Raw genomic sequence first — 20474 nt, 5'->3', positions numbered from 1 at the left:
TTCGCGCCGCACCGGCCGTGGAGTCACGTGTTAGAGCGCGAGGCGTCTCCCGCCGGGGCGCTTCCTGTCACGGCTGCCTCGGCGGCCCAGGGGCCGCGGGAGGCCTGGGCGGTACCGGGCGGGAGAAGGCCCGGGTCGGTTTCGGATCCGCCGCGAGGTATGCCGCGAACCCGCCCTGTGGCCAGGGAAGAGGAGGGGACGGCGGGGGAGATGGAGGCGGCCGGGCAGGGCTGGGCAGGGCGGCGCGTCCTGCCGCGGGAGTGGGGTCCCCGGCTTCGCCTCCCCTGCGCACTCCCTGCCCTCCTCTCTCCAGAGCCTGCATCTGGGTCCAGCACCGCTGCCTCCAGTCGGGTGCCCCCGGAGCCGCAGACTTGACGAGTCTCGCCGACCCACTCACTTCGTGTCCCCTTCTCAGTTGACCACCCGCCGTACACCCAAGTCACTGAAATCTGACGCCTTGGAGTCACTCTGAGCGCCTCCTCCGTGCGCGCACAGCCAGTTAATCTCCGAGTCCTACTGGTTGTACCCCTCTAACTCTGGAATCGGTCCACTTCTCTCTCTCCCCAACACCGACCCCACGGTCCGTCAGCCTCTTCCCTTTTCGCCGGGACCGATTCACGATGCTCGGTGTCGAGACGGCTTCCAGCCTGCGTTCTCCCTTCTTCCCTCCTTCCTTCTTTTCTGCAGCCACGGGGCATGTTTCTGAATCGCCGGTCTCATCCCCTCACGTCCTTTGCCTTCAGAACCGTGCCCAAACTGCTTCAGGCTTCAGAGTTTTTCTCCTTTGCCCCTTGCTGACATTTGCAGCGTCTCTTGTCTCACACTGTATGCCGCACTAATCCCAGCTTAGTTTCCCTGTGCGAGTCAAGCTGTTATCACCTCAGAACCATTATCAGGTTGTTCCCTATGTTTGGAATCCTATTCCTCTTCCTCCCCCTCAACATGTTCGTGACTCAGCACAGGCATCACCTTCTCCAAGAAGCCTTTTCTCTCTCTGCTGGATAAGGGCCGGCCCTGGGCAGCCGAGGCGCCTGGCACATCCCTGTTTGGGTTTTGTCCAGTGGTGAGGGGCTCTCCACCATGTGAATGTTCTTTGAGAGCTGAGGGCATGTCACATCCACTCCTGCCCTCCGGGTGCCTAGCGCAAGGTCTCATACATAGTAGGTCCAGTGAATGGTTGTGAGATCTTGGAGAGAATCTGAATACCGAGTCAGATTTCTCTAGAGCAGAACTGTCCAATAGAACTTGGCGCAGTGATGGAAATGTTCATTATCTGTGCTGGCCCATGGTAGCCACTAACTGAGGGACAGAAACTTTAACTTGATTAAATTTAAACATCAGCAGCCACATAGGGCAACCATGCTTAAGAGCACAGTTTTAGAGCCTTTCTGAATCCTGCCAAGCCTTACACCCTCCCTGTACCTGGAGTTAACTTCTGATCTGCCTTCTTAGGCCACTCACCACTCAACCTCTTGGGTTTAATCCAGATTAAATCAGTTCAGTGACTTTTGATTGTGTCTACTCTCCGCTCTTAACGGTATTAATAGGTGGTCCCCTCCCTTCCAACTTCTCTGTTGCTTGCTTCAGTGCTTTGCTTCCAGCTTAGGTATTTCAGCCTTGGATGTTAAGCATATTAAGCATTGCCTTCTTTGTCTGAGTTGGGAGTTTACTAACCACACCTGTTAGGGGTGGGGCTTGTAAGCTGCTCCAGTCTGAGTTTCTTCCACTCCCCACTAGACAGGTATCCAGGCTGCCAAGATGCCAGGGCCAAGACCTCGGAAGGGCCCTCAGGCCAGTGGCCAGGGTGTGGCAGCTGCCAAGCAGGTATGGATATAGCCTCCTTCACCTTCACTTCTGAGTCAATCTGAGGGTAAGGGTCTCTTACAATTTGGGCAAACTGGGTCCTGTGTGGTTTCCTTGTTAAGTCTAGCGACTTTCAGCCATGCCTCCGTAAGCTGGCAGAAGCCATGGAGACCCTCTGGACCAGCCCCTGCCACACACATGTGGAAGCTAAGGCCTGAACTCTCTTGTGTTTCAACCCAGGCTTCCCCCTGCAATGCCCATCTCCATGTGAACGACCCAGAGAGTTCAGGAACCACCAAAATTTAGGGTGTTCTCATTGGATCTGCCTGCTCACTGTCTCCCTTTATTTCTTTTGGGCCCAAATTTGAGACTTCTTAGCCTATTGTTACTATCTTAAAAGAGGCAGGTAAGGGTGGTGGTAGGATAAAGGGCATAGACTCAAGTCACAAGACCTCGTTTATTTTATTTAAAAATTTTTAGCTGCACCCTGTGGCATGTGAGATCTTATGGTTTCCAGGGATCACACCTATTCCCCTTGAAGTAGAAGCACGGAGTCTTAATCATTGAATGGCCAGGGAAATCCCCTAAGACCTTATTTTAAATTCCAGCCCTGCCACACTTACAGGGCTGTCTCAGTTTCATCTGAACATGGAGATAAAAATAGGACCCACTCTAGGTAGGACCTAAAGGTCATAAAGACAGAGAGTAGAGTAGTGGTTACCCTGGGGGTGGGAGGAGGAGGAATGGGGAGTTGTTTAATGGGTGTAGTTTCAGTTTTGCAAGATTGTGATAATAGTTATGCAACAGTGGGAATGTATTTAATGTCATTGAACTCTACACTTAAAAATGGTTAAGATGGTAATTTTCATGTTACATGTGTTTTACCACAATTTAAAAGGAAATAGGATCTACCTCAGGATTTTGAAAATTAACTAAGATAGTCACGTAGACTGCCAGGTACCCTGCCTGGCAGCTGGTGCTGTTATTGTTAGTAATGGCAGTGGGATCTTACTGGGTCCTTTGTAGAGTCACCAGGGAGATAAATGTCCCAAGGAGTAAAGTTTGAGGCCTTAGTTTCCCTTTCTGCAAGTTAGGCCCCGCAGGGAGCCGCTTAGCTCTTGCGGATTGACTTGGGCTGGGCTCCACCCTCTCCTCCTTGTATGGTTCTTAGAAACCCTCTCTGCTCTCAGCTCGGACTCTTTGTGGAGTTCAGCCCTGAGGACGTGCTGCTGGGGGTGGAGGAGGCTGAAGACGACGGGGACCTGGAGGCAGAGTTGCTGGCTCTCACTGGGGAAGCAGGGACCACGGGCAGGAAACCAGCACCCAAGGGGCAGGGTGAGTTTGCCACAGTTGGTGCTGGGACCAGGTGGCTCAGGCAGGTGGTTGGACGGGCCTTTCCTCACAGCTGCGGGCAGCCGGCCAGATCACCTGGCCCTTCTGGTGTTCCTGTCGCTTCTGCAGCATTCCCTCTGAGAGGCCGTCTTGCTCTGCTCACTTGCCTGTGTGTTGTGTGGGGGGAGCGCACTCCTTCCTGGGTTGCACCCTCTCCCTTTGGACAGTCAGAGTCTCTGGGCCTGGTGTAGGCTAGGGACTCAGCACAGACTGAATCGGTCACACAATGAGTACACAGAAATTGTATCAAATGAACGAATAAGTGGTATCTTCCTGCCCAGCTTGAAGAGGAGAGAGACCTGAAGCCTCGTGGGGGAGGCCAGAGGGAACCAGGAGCCCTCAGAGAAAGCCATCTCCCCTCCCACATGTCCCTGAACTGAGAGCAAGGAGGACCCTGAAGGGACCGACTGGTCTGGGAGAACTGTGGCCATCCCTTCTCTCTCAGCACAAACCTGCTTTGGGTTTGATGAGCCTGGGTTTGAATCTTGACTCTGCGTGTTTACCGAGATTGCAATGTTAGGAAAATTAATAAAGTTCTCAGTTTACTCATATATAAAATGAGGATAATATTACTTTTGGGGTGTGGGGAGTGGTACCTGTGCTGCGCGGCTTACCTGATCTTAGTTCCCTGGCTGGATTCTCAGACGTGAAAGTGCAGAGTTCTAACCACTGGACTACCAGGGAATTCCTAGTATTACCTATTTTGTGGAATCATTGGGAAGCTCAGATGTTAAAAATCTTCATATATGAAAGATGTGGCTAGGGGGAATGGATGGCTATGTTTGTGAATAACTGCCACAGTAAAAGGGCTGAGAAGGCAGTAGCCTGATGCCTATTGGAGGGCCTGGAAAAGTTTCCCTGCAGAGGTGGGACTCTGGCTGTGGAAGGAAGCTGCCTGGGTGTATCTGCCAGTGCAGTGGATTGGAGACCATCCTCTACTCCTCAGGAACCTTTTCTGTGTTGCTCTGACCCTCTGTAACCCTCTTCCCCCAGCCCCCCTGCCTATGGCCCACATCGAGAAGTTGGCAGCAGACTGCATGCGGGATGTGGAAGAAGAGGAAGAGGAGGAAGGGCTGGAGGACGATGCAGACTTGCTGGTGCGTCTGCCAGGCTGGTGTTGAGGGCTCTGTGGTCAAGCTGTGGAGGAGGCCTGGGTTTGTCCCTCTGTATGCTGATGTTGAGAGAGTGCCTTGCCTTTCCTGGACCCTTGTCTTGACTATACGGTGTGAGACGTCTCCTGACATTTGAGCTCTGTACTTGGGGATTCTCAGATCTGGAGGCTTCACTGTTTGGGGGGCTGTCCTTGATCAGATTGGAAGGGTGTAGGAGTGTTCTGGTAAAGGGGACTTTCAGGCACAGTGAGTGATGCTGGGAAATACAGTTGGAGGAGAGAGTCCTTTATTCTCAGGTCCTGTCATGGGTATGATCGTGAGGCTCCCAACTCTTGGGATCTGTGTCTCCCCAGACGGAGCTGCAGGAGGTCCTGGGTACAGATGAGGAGGCTGGGGCCCTGGATGGTGATGAGACAGCCAGCCTGGGTGGCCCTGAGGAGAAGGAACAGGAAAACGAACCTCCGGTGCAAGCAGCTCTCTTGACAGCTCCGGTCCCAGCAGCTCAGGTAGGTTCCGGAGGTCTCCAGTGTGCCTTGGGCTGTGTCCTCTGTGCATACATGCCCCTGTAGAGCACACATGGAGCACAGCTTGTCTAGGGACGCTGCGGTAATAACCCTTTGCAGAGCCCTCCTCCAGCAGCTGCCCCGAGCCGAGACTGAGCACGAGAAACTCCTTGGCGGCTGCCAGCCTCAAAGGCCTCTCTGTTCTGCCATCCGCCCCCTGCAGCCATTTCCCGGCCTCCACAGATTGTCTGGACCTCTGTGTCTGCCTCTGACATGGCCTCTGGCCTCTCCATTGAGTCTTTGTCTCCCACCTTGAGGCTTTTAGGCCCTCCTTCTCCTTGAATCCAGGCACTTCGTGTTCTGGGGCAGCTTCCTTGCAAGGAGGGAGTGGCAGGGGCCTAGCTGGCCCTGGAGTGGCCAGGCCCTGAACTGAAGTATCCACAGGCTGGAGGGCCCCGGGGGCTGCAGGCCCTGCTGGAGGATCGGATCCGCAACTACCAGGAGGCTGCGGCCAGTGCTCAGGAGGCAGGTGAAGCGGCCAAAGCCAGGCGCTGTGAGCGCGGCCTGAAGGTGCGTTGGGCTCAGCTGGGCACCAGCGCTGGGAGGAGTGAGGCTGGGGGCAGTGAAGGGAGAAGCACCAGAGGAGCTTGGTCCAGCGGAGGGGAAGCTGCTCCACCGGAATGTGGAGGTGAAGGACCCCTGGCCTGTCTGAGCAGGCTGCAGTCCATGGTGGCTGGCTAGGTTTCTGGTTCTTTTCTCTCTCAGACACTGGAGTCCCAGCTGGCTGCTGTGAGGAAAGGCAAAAAGATCAGTGAGGGTGAGATCCCGCCTCCAGTGGCCTTGGGCAGAAGGCCTCTGGCCCCCCAGGAAACAAGCGACAGGAGCCCTGAAGCAGAAGCCCCTGCTGCCCCCTCCGTGGAGCCAGGTATCTGCAGACAGTCAGATCCTGGCCTAGTTCCCAGGGTCAGGGCCCGTGGCCTGCCTCCCCATCCTCCGATGTCCGTGGCCATCAGCCACAGCTTCCCTAAGACGTTCTCGGGCTAGCCAGACCTGGAGGCACTGGAAACCTCCTTTGACCTTGATATTTTCTTTTGTTTCTCCATAGACAAGCCCTCCCAGCCTGAGACAAGCCTCTTGTGCAGCCCTGGTATTTCTGCCCCACCCGACTCAGACCCAGACCCACGGGCCCTGCTGTTGGCCCGACAGAAAGAGTACAAAGTGGCTGCTCTGAATGCCAAGCGGGCTGGAGACCTAGACCGTGCCCGAGAGCTCATGAGGGTTGGGAAGGTATGGCATCTGGTCCAGAGGCCCTGTGTCCAGCCCCTCATTTCACAGATGTGAGCAGTGACCCGACCAAGCTTCAGTGAGACTGGTCTGGGGGGTGCTTTTCAGCCCAGATCCTTGGGGTTCCCTGGCTTATGCTCCCACCGTGTTCCTACCACAGAGATTTGCTGCTGTCCTGGAGGCCCTGGAGAAGGGGCAGCCTGTGGACCTGAGTGCCATGCCCCCATCACCAGAGGGTCAGTATCAGGGTGGGGGGGCGGGGGGCAGCCTGCTCAGGCTAGGGCTGGGGCTGGCCAAGCATCCCTACCCATACCTACACCTGTGCTCTGGATTCCCCAGACCTGAAGCCCCTTCCACAGGCTTCCCAGGCCCCAACAGCACCCTCAGATACACCCCCGGCAGTGGAGCGAATGCACCCAGTGATGGCCTCTGACATCCCAGCAGCCCCCGGTAGGCCTGGGGACACTGGAGTGGGGACCTGGGGGGAGGCAGGCAGAGCTAATACTGTCTCCTTTCTCCTTTCAAGTGGCCCCTGCTGAGCCACAGACAGTGCTGGATGCCCTGCAGCAGAGGCTGAACAAGTACCGCGAGGCAGGCACCCAAGCTCGGGGCAGTGGGGATGAGCGCAAGGCCCGGATGCACGAGCGCATTGCCAAGGTGGGCTGCAGCCTGCCTCCTTGACCAGCTGCTGTCCGTCTGCTCCCTGGTCTTTGAGTCTTCATCTTGTCTGTGTGTCTCTGGAGCTCTTGCCATCTCAGGGGCTCTCCTTCCTCCTGGGGCTGCTGTCTTCGTCTTCCTCTTCCTGCCTCTGCTTGAGTAGAGCCTGTGACTGCTGCCCATCACAGGTCCCTCCCTCCCTCTCTTGCAGCAATATCAAGATGCCATTCGAGCCCACCGGGCAGGACGGAAAGTTGACTTTGCCGAGTTACCTGTTCCTCCAGGTGAGTGGGGTTTGGCCTGGGGGCTCATGAGGTCTCTAAGCAGGATAGAGGGGAGGGAGAAATGATTTCTCACACATCAGCCTCCACCCTGGGGGAACTACCCATCCCAGCCATGGCCAGGAATACCCCAGTAGGACCCAAAGCAGCCTGATGCATCCTCAAGGCTCCCTGAACCCTCTCCCAGTGTCTCTCTCGTGCAGGATTCCCCCCTATACCTGGCTTGGAGCCCACCATGCCTACTGAGGAGGATATGATGGCAGCTACTTTAGCAGCTGCCCGGAAACTGGCCTCCTCAGAGGATACAGCCCCAGTAGAGGAAGAGGAGGAGGATGACAAGGTTTGGCTGAGGGCCCATGACACCGGGGACTGGTGGGGGAAACAGCCGATGAGGGGTAAACCCAGACATTGGTGTCCATACTAACAAGCCCAGCAAGGTAGACATTTTTGCTTTTATTTCATAGAGATAAAAACCTGGGCTAGGGCACCCAGCTAGGAATTAACAGGGCTGGAATCAGGCCAGGGTCTTTCTGACTTCAGAGCCCAGTTCGATCCCTTTTCCCCTACTCTCTCACGCTGGGAGGTTAGCGCAGAGAACTTTTGAGACTTCTGGTTCTGAGATTCTCTAGGGTCCATGAGGGAAAGCCATTCATCTCAGGCCACACAGTGAGCAGTACAGTGTTGTGAAGAGACCCTGAGTCAGGGAGCTGCCATGGCCAGGGTGGGGAACAGAACCCGTGTGACAGCCTCCTGGGCACCTGCAGGATGAGCCCCCAGCCCAGGCCCCAGTGGCCAAGAAGCCAGCACAGCCTCTCGTCCCTTCATCGCGGCCCCTGCCTGAGCCCAAGACGTCGAGTTCTAAGGAGGTGCTGAGTCCATCTGGTGAGTTGGGGAGAAGAGGGATGGAGGAGGGAAGGCTGTGGTGAGAAGCGGTGTGGCTCTCACCTGTGTCCCCTCCCTCTAGCACGAGAGCAGCTGGCCCTGCTGGAGGCACGGAAACTACAGTACCAGCGGGCAGCCCTGCAGGCCAAGCGTGGCCGGGACCTGGAGCAGGCCAAAGCCCATCTGCGGGTGGCCAAAGCCCTCGAGGCTCAGATCACCCAGGTGCGAGCCGGCCGCCCTGTGGACCTCTCCAAGGTGAGTGTCGCCTGGTTAAGCAGCAGGACTTCTTGGGCAGCGAGGTGGGTGGCAGTCTTGATGAGCAGGACTGTGAACAAGGTTGCTTGAAGGAGAGAGTACTTGAATAGGACGTGGTGACAGCTGAGAACGTTTTTGCTTATGTGTCTGCCTGTCCCATGACTCCAAGAGAGCCCCGGGGGCATGCCTGTGGCGAGAGGTGACCAGGCCGGGCAAGGCCAATGGAAAACAGAGCAGTGTGCTGGGATAGGCTGGCAGGCAATGAGTTCCCATCTCTTGGGGCTACTGGAAGCTGGAGAAACATTTAGTTTAGATTTCTGGTCTGTTTGGCTCAGTAGAGGAGTAATTTGACTCTCGAGGGCCCCTGAGGGGCCTTGTGACCTGGACAGGTACCTTCACCCTTAACGGATGAGGAGGGTGACTTCATCCTGATCCACCATGAGGACCTGCGACTCTCTCAGAAGGCTGAGGAGGTGTATGCTCAGCTACAAAAAATGCTTCTGGAGCAACATGAGGTCAGTCCTCCCCTTCCAGTGCCCATAGCCTCCCCTTGGCGAAAGGCAAGATAGGGTTCAGATTCTAGCTCTTCAGCTTACTGGCTGTGAGATCTTGGGTAAGGAATTTCTCTTCTCTAAACCACGTTTTCCTTATCTGTACAATAGGATGATTAATACCCCTCTTGCAGGGCTATGAATTTCAAACAGAGTGAAGGGAGAATTACCTTGAAGATGGGAGAAAGACGTGTTTGAGGAGCATTTGTATATTTCGATGTATCTATCTGAATGCTGCCTGCAAGTCTGGTTGCTAAAGTGATGAGGAAGAAGAGGAATTTGCTAAGGGAATTTGGGGGAATGGCTATCCCCAATAGAGGAAACAGCAACAACTTAGTGCAGTGGGACTTGGGAACAGTGACCTTGGGTTATTATGTTGGAGAAGGAGAGGGGGAGGCTACAGAAGGTTGGAGCTTTCAGAGGGCAGGCCTTGAAGGCCAGCTTAGTTGGGTCCTGTTCTGGACCACGGAGTCACTCTGCACCCCCCATTTCCAGAAGTGTCTGCTGTTCTCCAAGCAGTTCATGCACCAGGGCAACGTGGCTGAGACCACCCGGTAAGTGCAGGGCTGGGGCCAGAGCTTGTGGGGTAGGAAGCAGGAAATGCTGATGTGTACACCTTTTCCTGTCAGGTTTGAGAAGCTTGCTCAAGACCGCAAGCAGCAGCTTGAGATCCTGCAGCTGGCCCAGGCTCAAGGCCTGGACCCTCCCAGCCACCACTTTGAGCTGAAGACATTCCAGACTGTGAGGTCTGAGGGAGACCGTGGCTCCATGCAGGACTGGGCAAGAGGCTGAGAGCCAGGGGTGGAGACTTAGGCCCCTTGAGTGAGGCTGTTCAGGCTTGGCCCTGACATAGGCCCTGGGGCTGGGGAGGGGCAGGACGGGGTGCCTGCTTGTGAGGAGGGGCTTGGAGCTGTGTGGTCGCTGGGTTAGGAGCCCTGTACTAGAGTCACAGACTGAGGCCTTCACTCCAGCTCTGCTGCTCAGACTCAGACAGGTTTTGCTTCCCTGGGCCCACTCTCCTCTTGACCACCACCCAGCTGGATAGGCAGGCATTGGAAGAGGTAACCTTTTCCCACTGCTCTCCTTCACTTTGCTCTCCTTGCTTCCCGGCTCTAGGATCTTTGCAGAACTCAACAGCACAGAAATGCATCTGATAGTTGTCCGGGGAATGAACCTCCCAGCCCCTCCAGGTAGCCCTGGGGCCACCCCTACTCTCTTGTCCAGACACTCCAGCCCTGGCCAGTAGGAGGCACTGGCTCTTCCTCTGTGTCAAGTGCTGGGGCTCCTGGCTACTCCCTGTGACCCTGACTCATCCTCCTCCTTCCCTAGGGGTGACCCCTGACGACTTGGATGCTTTTGTGCGGTTTGAGTTCCACTACCCTAATTCGGTGAGGTTCCGATAGCAGTAGGGTCCTGTGAGCTCCATCTTCCCTTCCAAGGCCCTGGGCTCTTTTTCTCCCCATCCCTTGGTCTCACTCCCTTTAGGGGTCCCTTCCCTCAGCACTGATGTAGACCAGAGCTCCTGGGCCTGTATCTCTGTTTTTTTCAAGCTGTCTTGACTTCTCTCTCCTCACTGCTTTAGGACCAGGCTCAAAAAAACAAAACAGCTGTGGTGAAAAACACAAACTCTCCAGGTGAGGACCTACATGGGGGCTGCTTCCTCCTCCCCCTCCCCCTCTGATACACGTGTGCAGCACTTGTGTTTCCAGAGTACTTTCAGATCTATTATCTTACTTGGTCTACTTACCTTGGGAGATGAAGGCAGGTATTACTACTACTTCTCGAATGTAGTTGGGGAAGCTGAAGCTCAGAGAGGTAAAGGGATTTGCCTAGGGCCTTAAAGCAAAATGGTGGTGGAAATGGGACTTGAGTCCAAGAATCCTGACTCCCATTTTGAAACGATCTGCGTCTAACAAGAACTGTCCAGGTGAACTTCAAAGCCAGGATTGGGATGCTCTACCTCCCTCTGGTGGCAGTGACTCTGAATTGCAGGCAGAAAGACAGAGTGGAGGCAAGTGGGCCAGTTTCCATGTGGTCAGGAGATTCCTGAGAGCCAAGTCCCTCCTCCTTCTCCCCCTCTTGCAGAATTTGATCAACTCTTCAAACTAAATATCAACCGAAACCACCGGGGCTTCAGGAGAGTGATTCAAAACAAAGGAATCAAGTTTGAAATCTTCCACAAAGGGTGAGGGCCCATCGCTCAAACTGCCAAGGGGCTGGGAGGAGGGACTGGCTGCTGCCGCTGCCTCAGCCCCTGCTCCAGCTCTCTTGTGCTGGTTTTAGCCAGCTCATTTCTGCTGTCCTTGCCCAGTCCAGTCCTCTGCTGACTCTTGGCTTTCCAGATCCTTCTTCAGAAGTGACAAGCTGGTTGGCACAGCCCAGCTGAAACTGGAGCGGCTGGAGAATGAGTGTGAGATCAGAGAGATTGTGGAGGTAAGGTGGGCAAACTGGAGGACTTGGCCAGAAACGGGCCAGCATTCTCTGAATATCAGTCCCTGTTGTAGGTCTTTTGGTGCCTGTAAAAATATCCGTAAGTGTTCTGTAGAGTATGTGCTATTCCCATTTCACAAATGATGAAATACAGAGGGTCTGAGAAAATTTCATTGTGTCAGAAAGGAAGTAGCTAGATTCTTTCCACAACACTCCGAGCTCTTCATGTTCCCTTGAGGGGCCTGGTCATGGCTGTCAGTGTGGCGCACACGAATTCCTAGGTGTCTGGGAGCAGGTTTTGGTTGAGGCAGTTGTGGCAACATGATGAAGTAGAACAAACTCTGGACATAAAGTTGATAAGGTATTTCCAAGGAGGGACCTACCAGAACGCAGCTAGTGTGCTTAGGAATCACCCCCAGACAACTCCTTTAGCTGCCCTGAACTCACTGAATTTCACAGGGACGTGCCCCTGACGATAGCAACTGAGATCCACAGAGGAGGGTCTCTGGCAGAGCTGGGCTCAGACCTTGGCTGGTGCCTTCATAGGCTGAGGCTTTTCCTGCTGCATTGCCTCTGCCTGCTTGGGAGAGTTGTTCGTAAGTGGGGCCTGCTTTGCATCAGCCCCAGTGAGGTTGGTCAGACTTTAGAGCCTGTAGCACTGCTTTCTCCAGCTGCCTCTTCTGCACAGGACGAAGCAGCACGGTGGGTGAAAAGGCAGGCATGTCCCGACCTTGTTGCACAGTGGACCGTGTGGCTGTATCCCTCATGCCATCTGTGAACCAAGGGTTTGGGCTCAGTGGCTCTCAGGCTGTGCCTTAAAGCCAGAGCATTTCTTCTAGGAGTTGCCAGGGGACTCTGGGGCAAACTGAATAACACAGCTCTAGATTTCTCACCTCCACATCAGAGCACTGGTGCTTATTTGGATTGATGTATTTTCTGAGACTTACCTAAAACCACCGAACCCAAACAGCAGGAGGTTGGGCTTGTCCTGCAGTGGAGACTCTTCTGTTGACATGCGGGGTGCTTCAGCTCCTCTCTCACCTTGTGAGCACAGGGAGCTGCCTGCTCCCCGCCCCACCCCTCAGTTACCATCTCCCTCTCCGCGGTCCCCACAGGTCCTGGATGGAAGGAAGCCCACTGGGGGCAAGCTGGAGGTGAAGGTGAGGCTGCGGGAGCCTCTGAGTGGCCAAGATGTGCAGATGGTCACCGAGAACTGGCTGGTCCTGGAGCCCAGGGGCCTGTGAGGTGGGCAGCTCTCTGGGCCCTTAGAACCTCTGCCTGGGCCCCATGGGAACCCTTCCGGTACTCAACTCATATCTAAGGAGAAAACCGAGGAATTTCTCATCTGTGAGGAAGACCAAGAGGCAAAACTGTTGGGGTGGGCTCAGGCTGGTCCACGATCTTCAGCAGAACTGGGGAAGGAAGTTACCCTCCCAGGTCTGTCGTCAGGAAACCCTTCTGAAAATCTACTTGTACACTCACTGCAGTTTAGACTTCTGTGCTTTGTGCAACAGAGGGTCAACGGTGGAGTGGAGTCAGGCCAGCGACTCTTCTCCAGCTTTTTCCCCTGGGCTCTGCTGGCTAAAGAAGTCTTTGTACATAAAGGAGATGCTGCTACACAAGCACCAAAGACCTGTTAAGCACGTGCATTATTGACCACGGCTCTGGTCTTTCCTGTTGCTGGCCTCTCCCCAGGCCTCTACCAAAGCAGGCTGGATTCCAGGATTTCCCCCCGCCTCTCTGTCCGAGCAGGGAAAGGACAGCCTCATTGCTCAGCCATGGAGCCTTGTAACCAACCCCTTAACCCCTGTGAATCAACTGTTTGCAACTTGCCCCAGCCCTCAGTTGCACCATTTCTAGACGTGCCTTTAAAAGATAAAACTGTAAGGGATGGGAAAGCTCAAGTGTGATCTGGACCCCCTCCCCCATAGGGTGGGGCAGGGTTCTGTGACTGCAGTTGGTCAGCAGCCGCCTGGCCCACACAACGCGGTGACCCCCAGCCCTGCCTGTGCCTCATCTGACAGCTCCTGCCGTAGCGTCCCTGCTTCCTGACGCACTCGGTGGAATTTTGTTCAGGACTGTGTGGTGGGAAGTGAAAGCAAGGTTATCTTGAGTTAGGTCCATATACCTGAGACTGAAAGACAAGTTAACTGAGGAAGAAAGAAAGAAAATTTATATATATATACATATGTGAAATGTAACTGATTTTATTTAAGAAACTAGGTCTAATTCATTGTAGGGGATTTAAGTTCTCACAAAATAACCACCAAAGTCTTAAAAGCCCTTCCTCCATGTCACTGCCCCGACCCACCCCCACCCGTCACTTTTTAAAAGCCAGAGGGGCAGTAACATTTGTTAATTGACAGAAACTGCAGCTATGGCTTCCTCTTCAGAGACAGGGCAGGAGAAGCCTTGCCTCTTCATCTAATCACCTAGGGAAATCCCTAAATTTCTTCCCAAGAAATTCTTTGGATTTATTTTTGTCAACAGATGGGAGATCATGGAGTGATTTATATCAATATTTGCAGTAGATTTAATGTTCAAAACTGCAGTAGTCTACATCTCTTAGAAATAAACTTTAACACCCATCTTTCCCCCCCTTTCTTTGCAACATTAACAAAGCATTCCTGAAGATAGTATTTTTAAGGCTCTACACAAAGCAGATACATTCAACTTACTGATGATTGTAGTCCTGCAAACACAAATTTGGGATTGAGCTTTTGTGTGTGTGTCTTTTTCTGGGATGCAGCTGGACCACACTTCCCTGCCCTTAAGAGCAGAGCTTATAGTGTAACAACAGGGACAACAGATAACTTCTGAGAGCTAGAAAGCTAGTCTAGCTAATCTTAAGGCTAATCTTACTAAAAATTCCATAGATGTGAGACTTAACACTTAAATGCAGCCATATCTGTGTGTCATACAAGCAGCCATCTAGAATGAAAAGGAGGGCTGTCAGCCCTCATAAGGTGGCCTAGAGCAGAGGGAAACCAAAGCGGGTTCCTGACTCAACCTAGTTTCCCCCTCAGGGTTTGTAAGTGCTAAGAAGGCTTGCAGTTTCTGACCAGTACCGGGAATGTCTAAACTCAGTCTTCTGTTAGAAGTTGGATAGCAAGTTTTTCTCTGTGGTTCAAAGATTTCCCATAATAACTTGTTCAGTTTCATTCTGCTCCACTGCCCTTTGCTTTTTGAAAACCAGAACCTCCAGGCTGAGAGAGGCAGGACAAAGCCTCCCACTGGACTTAGAGACTGAGGTTCTTAAAAGGCCTTTGTTGTAGCCCAGGCATGCAGGGGTCACTGGCATGGGAGGAGCCTGCCCAGCCTCATCTTGTGCTAAGATTTATCCAAATGCAGCAATTCAGCAGTGCAGATTAGTGACTTGTGGGCAGTTGGGAACCAGCCACGACCCAAATCATTTTTAAATTTTAAAACTTCTTTTCAATTGTATAGGACATACTTTCTTCTGAATACAATATGGAAGGAATTTATCTTAGAATCAGGAAGTCTTGCTCACAATTAAAGGGTAAACTAGATTGCATTTTATTACTTTCCTTTCTCACGGTTCTATTCTGAAACCTACATTGTTTCTTCCCAGTTTTTGAGTGCTTGTTTTCCAAATATTTGTGGGCAGTTTTTAAACACTGTTTTACCCCTTAAGGCAGCTGCTTTGAAGATGAAACTGTGGGGCTGAGACTGGCAGAAGGCAGCACCAGGAAGCTTCCACCTGGTTCAGTTCCATCACAGATGGATTCTTCCCTTCTCTTAGCCTCAGCTTCCCAAACTCTAGAATGGACATTCTCATTCCTCTTATGCTCCTTTTCCCTTCTGGCTACATTACAGTCCTCCAAATCCCATTACCGTCATTATTAAAATTATTTCAGCATAATTATTAAACAACGATCACAGACTTTTTCTAGAAACAAGTGTTCGGCAGACTTATTGTCTGAAGTGCATTAAGTGCATAAATTATTCCCAAAATCACTAGTTATGATAGACGAAAATTTAGTTGGAAATTCTGGGTTCACCAGCATTCAGGAACCAGTGTAGATGAGGGAAGACACTGGATGGGAACTTACGCAGGGCAAAGTTCAGTTTATCTATAGCCCTAGAGACCAATTGTAAAGGAAATGAACTGACTATTTACTGGAAGGACTGATGCTGAACCTCCAATACTTTGGCCACCTGATGTAAAGAGCTGACATTGGAAAAGACCCCGATGCTGGGAAAGATTGAGGGCAGGAGGAGAAGGTGGTGACAGAGCAGCAGATAGTTAAACAGTGACTCAATGGACATGAATTTGAGCAAATTCCAGGAGATACTGGAGGACAGGGGAGCTTGGCATGCTGCAGTTCATGGCCTTGCAGAGTAGACACGACTGAGCGACTGACCAAGAGTCCAGTAGGTGCTCAGATACATGTTGATTTAAAAAAACTGGAGAAACTACATTGCCTAGCATTTGGTGAGAATTTGGTGATTTTTTTTTAAATGTAGTATTACCAGAATGGCAGTTCTGTTCCTCATTATAGGATCTCTATATCTCAGTCTGAGTTTACATTATAGAAGAATCTGCCTTATTTAGAAACATGATGTTTCCAGTTCTATACACCATACAGTATATAAACAAAAGTTAAGGGAAAACAGTAAACTAGCCTTGGCTATCTTATGTCCAATTCTACAAGATGATTTTGTTAAATATAAAGGACATTTTATGCAATTGAGAATGGACCCAGCTCTGCAAGGCCAGAGTCTGTTCTTAGAATATAAAGGTTTGCACTGATCTGGAAGAAATGTGTACAACTGCGAGGTCTGTTTAGCTGAGAAGGGAGAAAGCTAACTCCTATAGGACTGAACCAAGAGAGCCAGCTCCTGTGGAAGCTCCAGTTTAGACCAAGCTGGATGTTGGACCCCAGGTTCCTACTACCCTTGTTAACAAGTGCACCCTGTGCCTGTCAGGTTTAAGGGTGACGGCCCAGGGCTCGGTCCTCACAAGCTGGTGTTCAGTGGGCACTCGTCCTTCTTTTGGAAGCTCCCAGGCTATGGGAAAGGTTACAATCCCAGCCCTCTGCAACCACTATCAGTGAAGCCTATGAAGAGGCAGATGTAGAATGTGGATTTTAGGGATAAACCTTGGGCTTCCCCGGTGGCTCAGCAGTAGAGTCCAATGCAAGTTCAACTCCTGGATCAGGAAGATCCCCTGGAGGAGGGCATGGCACTCCTCCAGTATTCCTGCCTGGAGAATCCCATGGATAGAGGAGTCTGGCGGGCTGTAGTCCATGGGGTCATGAGAGTCGGACAGAACTGAGCGACTAAACAAAAACGAGACACCTTTGGGCCTCAGAAAACAGCTACTAACCTAAAGGGAGTTCATCAGCCTGTAACTGCCAAGTACTAGGCCTAGCTGCAGCCACTGGGGAGCAGCCTGTCACTGTCCCAGGCCTGCACTACCTTCCAGGGGATTCTTGGAGCTGTGCTTTCACCGCAGAGGGCCCAGCCTCCTGCTTGGCCTGGGGTTTTAGAAGATGCCAGTGACAAGGAAGTGAGCTGCCCTACAGCAGTGTTTTTCAAACTGTGGGTTGTGCAGTCTATTTTGTCTGACTAAAATTTTTAATTAAGGAGAAAATGATCAGAATGCATCACATATGTCATAGGTAAAACCAAATCCTGGCTTCTAATACCACTTCCACTAAAAAAAACCACCCAGCTGATTCCAAGGCTGGGACAGGGTAAGCACAAGATGGCGCTGGGGCATCTTGTTAGGCCAGAAAAGGAAGTGTTAAGAAACAGGAGCATGTCACAAGGATGTGGGAGCTCACCTAAATAATGAATTAGAACCATTCAAAGAGTAATCCCAAGTCCGTAATGAAAGTTAATTAAATGAATAAATAAGAAAGGGCTTTGGGAACTTTCTTGGCAGTCCAGGGGTTAAGACTCCATCCTTCAATGCAGGAGATGCGATTTCAGTCCCTGGTTGGGGAACTAAGATGCCAGATGCTGTGCAGTGCAGCACTCCCCCCGGCCACACTCCTCTCCCCCGGCCACACCCTACCCCTCCCCCCCACACACACATGACGGGTGTGAAAGTGAAGTGAGAGTTGCTCAGTCACGTCTGACTCTTTGCAGCCCCATGGACTGTATAGTCCATGGAATCTTCCAGGCCAGAATACTGGAGTGGTTAGCTTTTCCCTTCTCTAGGGGATCTTCCCAACCCAGGGATCAAACCCAGGTCTCCCGCATTGTAGGAGAATTCTTTACCAGCATTAACTTTCATAAATAGATATATAAAAAGAAGAGTGTTGGCCTATAGGTAAATCAAGTGCAACTGATAAACAGGAAGTGCTGGAATTGAAAAATCTTGTAGCCATCATAGTAAAAGATCAATTCAGGCAAGAAACATCAGAATGCTAAATCTACGGGGACATTTCAATGAGTAAGATCTCCACATGATCAGATTATCTCTACACAAACCAGTTATTTGTTCCAAGAGGGGAAATATCCAGTGGAGAAACCAGACAACACCTTGACCAGGTAAAAATTTATCATCAATGAAGGGCAGAAGGACATACACCTCAGCGACCCATGATGTGATGTCCCAAGAAGGACACAACATCACTTGAGTAGGATTCTGGCCAAGAACACATAATTCATCTAATTCTGAGGAAATAACAACCAAATTAAAAATGGGGCATTTTCTGTTAAATGAGTTGGAGGAACCTATATTCACCAAAAATATCAATGACATAAAAAATAAAGGTGAGTCATGACAGAAACTTACCATGTCTGATATAGGCTGGAAGCTTCACTGGGTGGGAAGGACGCTGTGAAGGACATTATTGGACAGACGCTGGGTTAAAGTGTCAGCCTGAAGTGGCGCCTGTCCTGTGGTGGTGTGAGAGGATACCCTTATTTGTAGGAAGGCAGCATTAACGTACTTAGGGGTGAAGGACTTTGATGCATGCAGTGTGCTTCTCAAGTGCCTCAGTTTTTTATGGAGAGAGAAAAGGAGAGAAAGGAACACTGATAAAGCCAACAAATTCATCTGTAATAACAGGTGAGTCTGCGCAAAGCATACATGGATTTTTTTTTTTAACTTGCCACTTTCCTGGAAGTTTAATTATTTCTCAATAAAATATTTTTTTAAACGCCTCCCATGTGGAGAGCCCCCCTCTTGCACTGCCAGGGCACAGGATTCAATTCCTGGTCAGGAAACCAGGATCCTGTAAGCCATGTGGTGATGCCAAAAATACATAAAATGTTTCTAGTGTGTATTATAACTACAACCGTCTTGGGTATAATCTGTCGGCTTTACTATTCAAGTGACCTCATTTATACTGAGTCGCCCTTCTTTGGATAGAAGAGAGATAATCCTTTGGGTCTTTGATTCACTTCATGAATAATCTAGGGGAAAAATAAATAAATGTGACTTCGTGAGGTTGCTGTATCTGGGACAAGATCAGTGTGAAACTTGTCCTTTTTACATCAATTCTGTATAAAGAGTTCAAGACTGATGCTTCATTTTTTTATTTCCCTTCTGCCCTCCCACCCACCCTTGGTGATGGCTGTACCCATGTGAGCATTTCTGAGCACAAGACCAAAAGTAAATCTTAAAACAGAGGAGCAGAATTCTTGTCTAAACAGTAACAGAAGGGGATTAGCTGCAAGGATAGCATAACTTGTGCAGTAACAGAAGCTGCCCAGATCTTCTTGGTGGACAATGCATAGAAGACTTAGAATTATGGAACATCTGTCCCTCCACCACCCCTTCCCACCCCTGCACCCCAAACCCCCACTCCCACCCCACCCCCCATTAATAGTGTTAACAAAAGCTTAATTTTCCAGTTCTAAAGTGCAAATGATTTGGGTATGACTGCTGTTGCAACAGGTCTGAACAGAAAACAATGAAGTCCTCTCTGTCTACGCGATGTTTTCCAGAATATAAAAGATGAGTTCCATGACGATGGGGCCCTCACTGAGCTGGCAGGCCCCTCCATGGATCACCGGCACCAGAGCGCTGTCCAGATCGTTCATGTACTGCGAGGGAAGGGGCTGGCCATTGCTCCCTGCTTGATAGCCAACCTACACCGTGGAAAGAAGGGGATGACAGGTTACTGGACAGAGAAGATCTCTCCAGAGGGCTGAGGGCCAAGGAGGCTGAGCAGGAAAGGAGTTGTCCTTTCTAGCCAGGGGCTAGACACTGGCAGTAAACACAAACTTCTCTTCCTTAGAACTGTCATGTACCATCCTATCATATATTCATCCTGCCCCTAGGACCTGGTAGCTGTGAGATGCTGGGCAAGACAATTAACCTGTTATGGTCTCAGTTTCCCAGGAAGGGAGGTGGGGGCACAGAGAGGTGTGGCATGTCAGCAGCAGTACATAAACCTTTGGTTGTGGAAGTCAAAATGAGAAATATACTGGGTAAACTCCCTAACACAGCAGGAACTGAACACCTGTCCTTCCATCCATTTCTCTACATACCATTTTTTAAACACCTACAAACACAAGAATTCAAGCATGAATGTAAATAGAGCTCCTGCCCTCAAGGGCCCCACATATTTAGTAGAAGAAAGTGCTGGTTCTTATTTTATGTGAAGTAATTCTCTCTCCAGTCAGCTTATCAGTACCATTGGGAAAGGACTGTAATACTCATTTGTATTACCCTGACATGCTTAGTAAAGCACTGGGCAAGACCATAAGTAGGAAATAACTATCTGTTGATTGATGACTAGTCAAGAAATGGAGCTAAACATATGACCTTTCACATCTTCCCTGATAACGACACAACTGCATCAAAGCAGGAGCACTGGGGCATGTCACAGGGATCTAAAATCCCAAAAAGCGACTTCCCTGGCTGTCCAGTGGCTACAGATCTGCACTCCAAATGCAGAGAACCCCAGGTCGATCCCTGGCCAGGGAACTAAGATCCCACATGCCGCCCCCAAACAATAAATAAAAAAATCCAAAAGAAATGTAGAGAGATTAGAGTGCTAGGCCATACACAAGAGGCACTGGGACCAGGAGGTGGGGGTGGGCTGCACTCAAGACTGGACTGTGGCTACACGGAGCACACAAAGAGGTTAGTGAGAGACAGGGAGGAAGGCCCGGCCACAGGAGACCCGCACCGACAGGGAAACTGATGGGGAAATGGTTCAAGTCTAGCATGGCAGTGTTGGCAGTAAGAAAACCACAAGAAGTGGACCTGCAGAGACCAGTCAGCAGAAGCCTGCTGTAGTGGGACTAAGAAAACAACAAAAGACGGGACAGCCTGGGACCTGCTCTCTAAAGGAGGCAGGGTGGCCCCTATGTCATTCACACAGGGGCGGCAGGTCC

At 51.2% G+C, this 20474-nt stretch overlaps 2 protein-coding genes across 14 annotated transcripts in view; one reads left to right on the top strand and one right to left on the bottom strand.

Annotated features, from left to right (window-relative positions):
• Nucleotides 1-27: 27 nt before the first annotated feature.
• Nucleotides 28-18652, top strand: CC2D1B (coiled-coil and C2 domain containing 1B). Of its 11 annotated transcripts, none has more exons than XM_027970155.3 (25): nt 28-157; nt 314-483; nt 1738-1824; nt 2994-3138; nt 4189-4292; nt 4661-4813; nt 5255-5380; nt 5576-5735; nt 5916-6097; nt 6255-6330; nt 6434-6544; nt 6621-6751; nt 6963-7035; nt 7236-7372; nt 7797-7914; nt 7997-8169; nt 8559-8684; nt 9216-9274; nt 9350-9466; nt 9837-9910; nt 10050-10108; nt 10303-10354; nt 10806-10905; nt 11063-11153; nt 12266-18652. In XM_027970155.3, exons 3-25 carry the CDS (start codon nt 1759-1761, stop codon nt 12392-12394), a joined length of 2562 nt encoding a protein of 853 aa, XP_027825956.2. In that variant the 5' UTR covers nt 28-157; nt 314-483; nt 1738-1758; the 3' UTR covers nt 12395-18652. The 11 variants fall into 11 exon arrangements, with proteins under 11 accessions (XP_027825956.2, XP_027825949.2, XP_011998782.2 ...); XM_027970148.3 differs by having other exon boundaries at nt 314-519; XM_012143392.5 differs by lacking the exon at nt 314-483.
• The window catches only part of ZFYVE9 (zinc finger FYVE-type containing 9), a 155637-nt gene continuing 148504 nt past the window's right edge, over nt 13342-20474 (bottom strand). For all 3 annotated transcript variants that reach the window (XM_042248141.2, XM_042248145.2, XM_042248146.2), the window contains one exon: nt 13342-19220. In XM_042248141.2, coding sequence (XP_042104075.1) covers nt 19059-19220 — 162 coding nt within the window. In that variant the 3' untranslated portion in view covers nt 13342-19058. The remainder of the gene's footprint in view (nt 19221-20474) is intronic.

This window comes from Ovis aries, chromosome 1 (assembly GCF_016772045.2).
Source record: "Ovis aries strain OAR_USU_Benz2616 breed Rambouillet chromosome 1, ARS-UI_Ramb_v3.0, whole genome shotgun sequence".
Classification (NCBI taxonomy): Eukaryota; Metazoa; Chordata; class Mammalia; order Artiodactyla; family Bovidae; genus Ovis; species Ovis aries.
This window is presented reverse-complemented; position numbering and strand designations above follow the sequence as displayed.

Excerpts from the sequence above, each read along its gene's own strand:
- CC2D1B (XM_060409166.1), top strand. The coding sequence starts at position 1,759 with ATGCCAGGGCCAAGACCTCGGAAGGGCCCTCAGGCCAGTGGCCAGGGT. Across the intron at positions 1,825-2,993 it reads GTGTGGCAGCTGCCAAGCAG|CTCGGACTCTTTGTGGAGTT; the intron begins GTATGGATATAG and ends CTCTGCTCTCAG. Across the intron at positions 10,906-11,062 it reads TTTGAAATCTTCCACAAAGG|ATCCTTCTTCAGAAGTGACA; the intron begins GTGAGGGCCCAT and ends TTGGCTTTCCAG.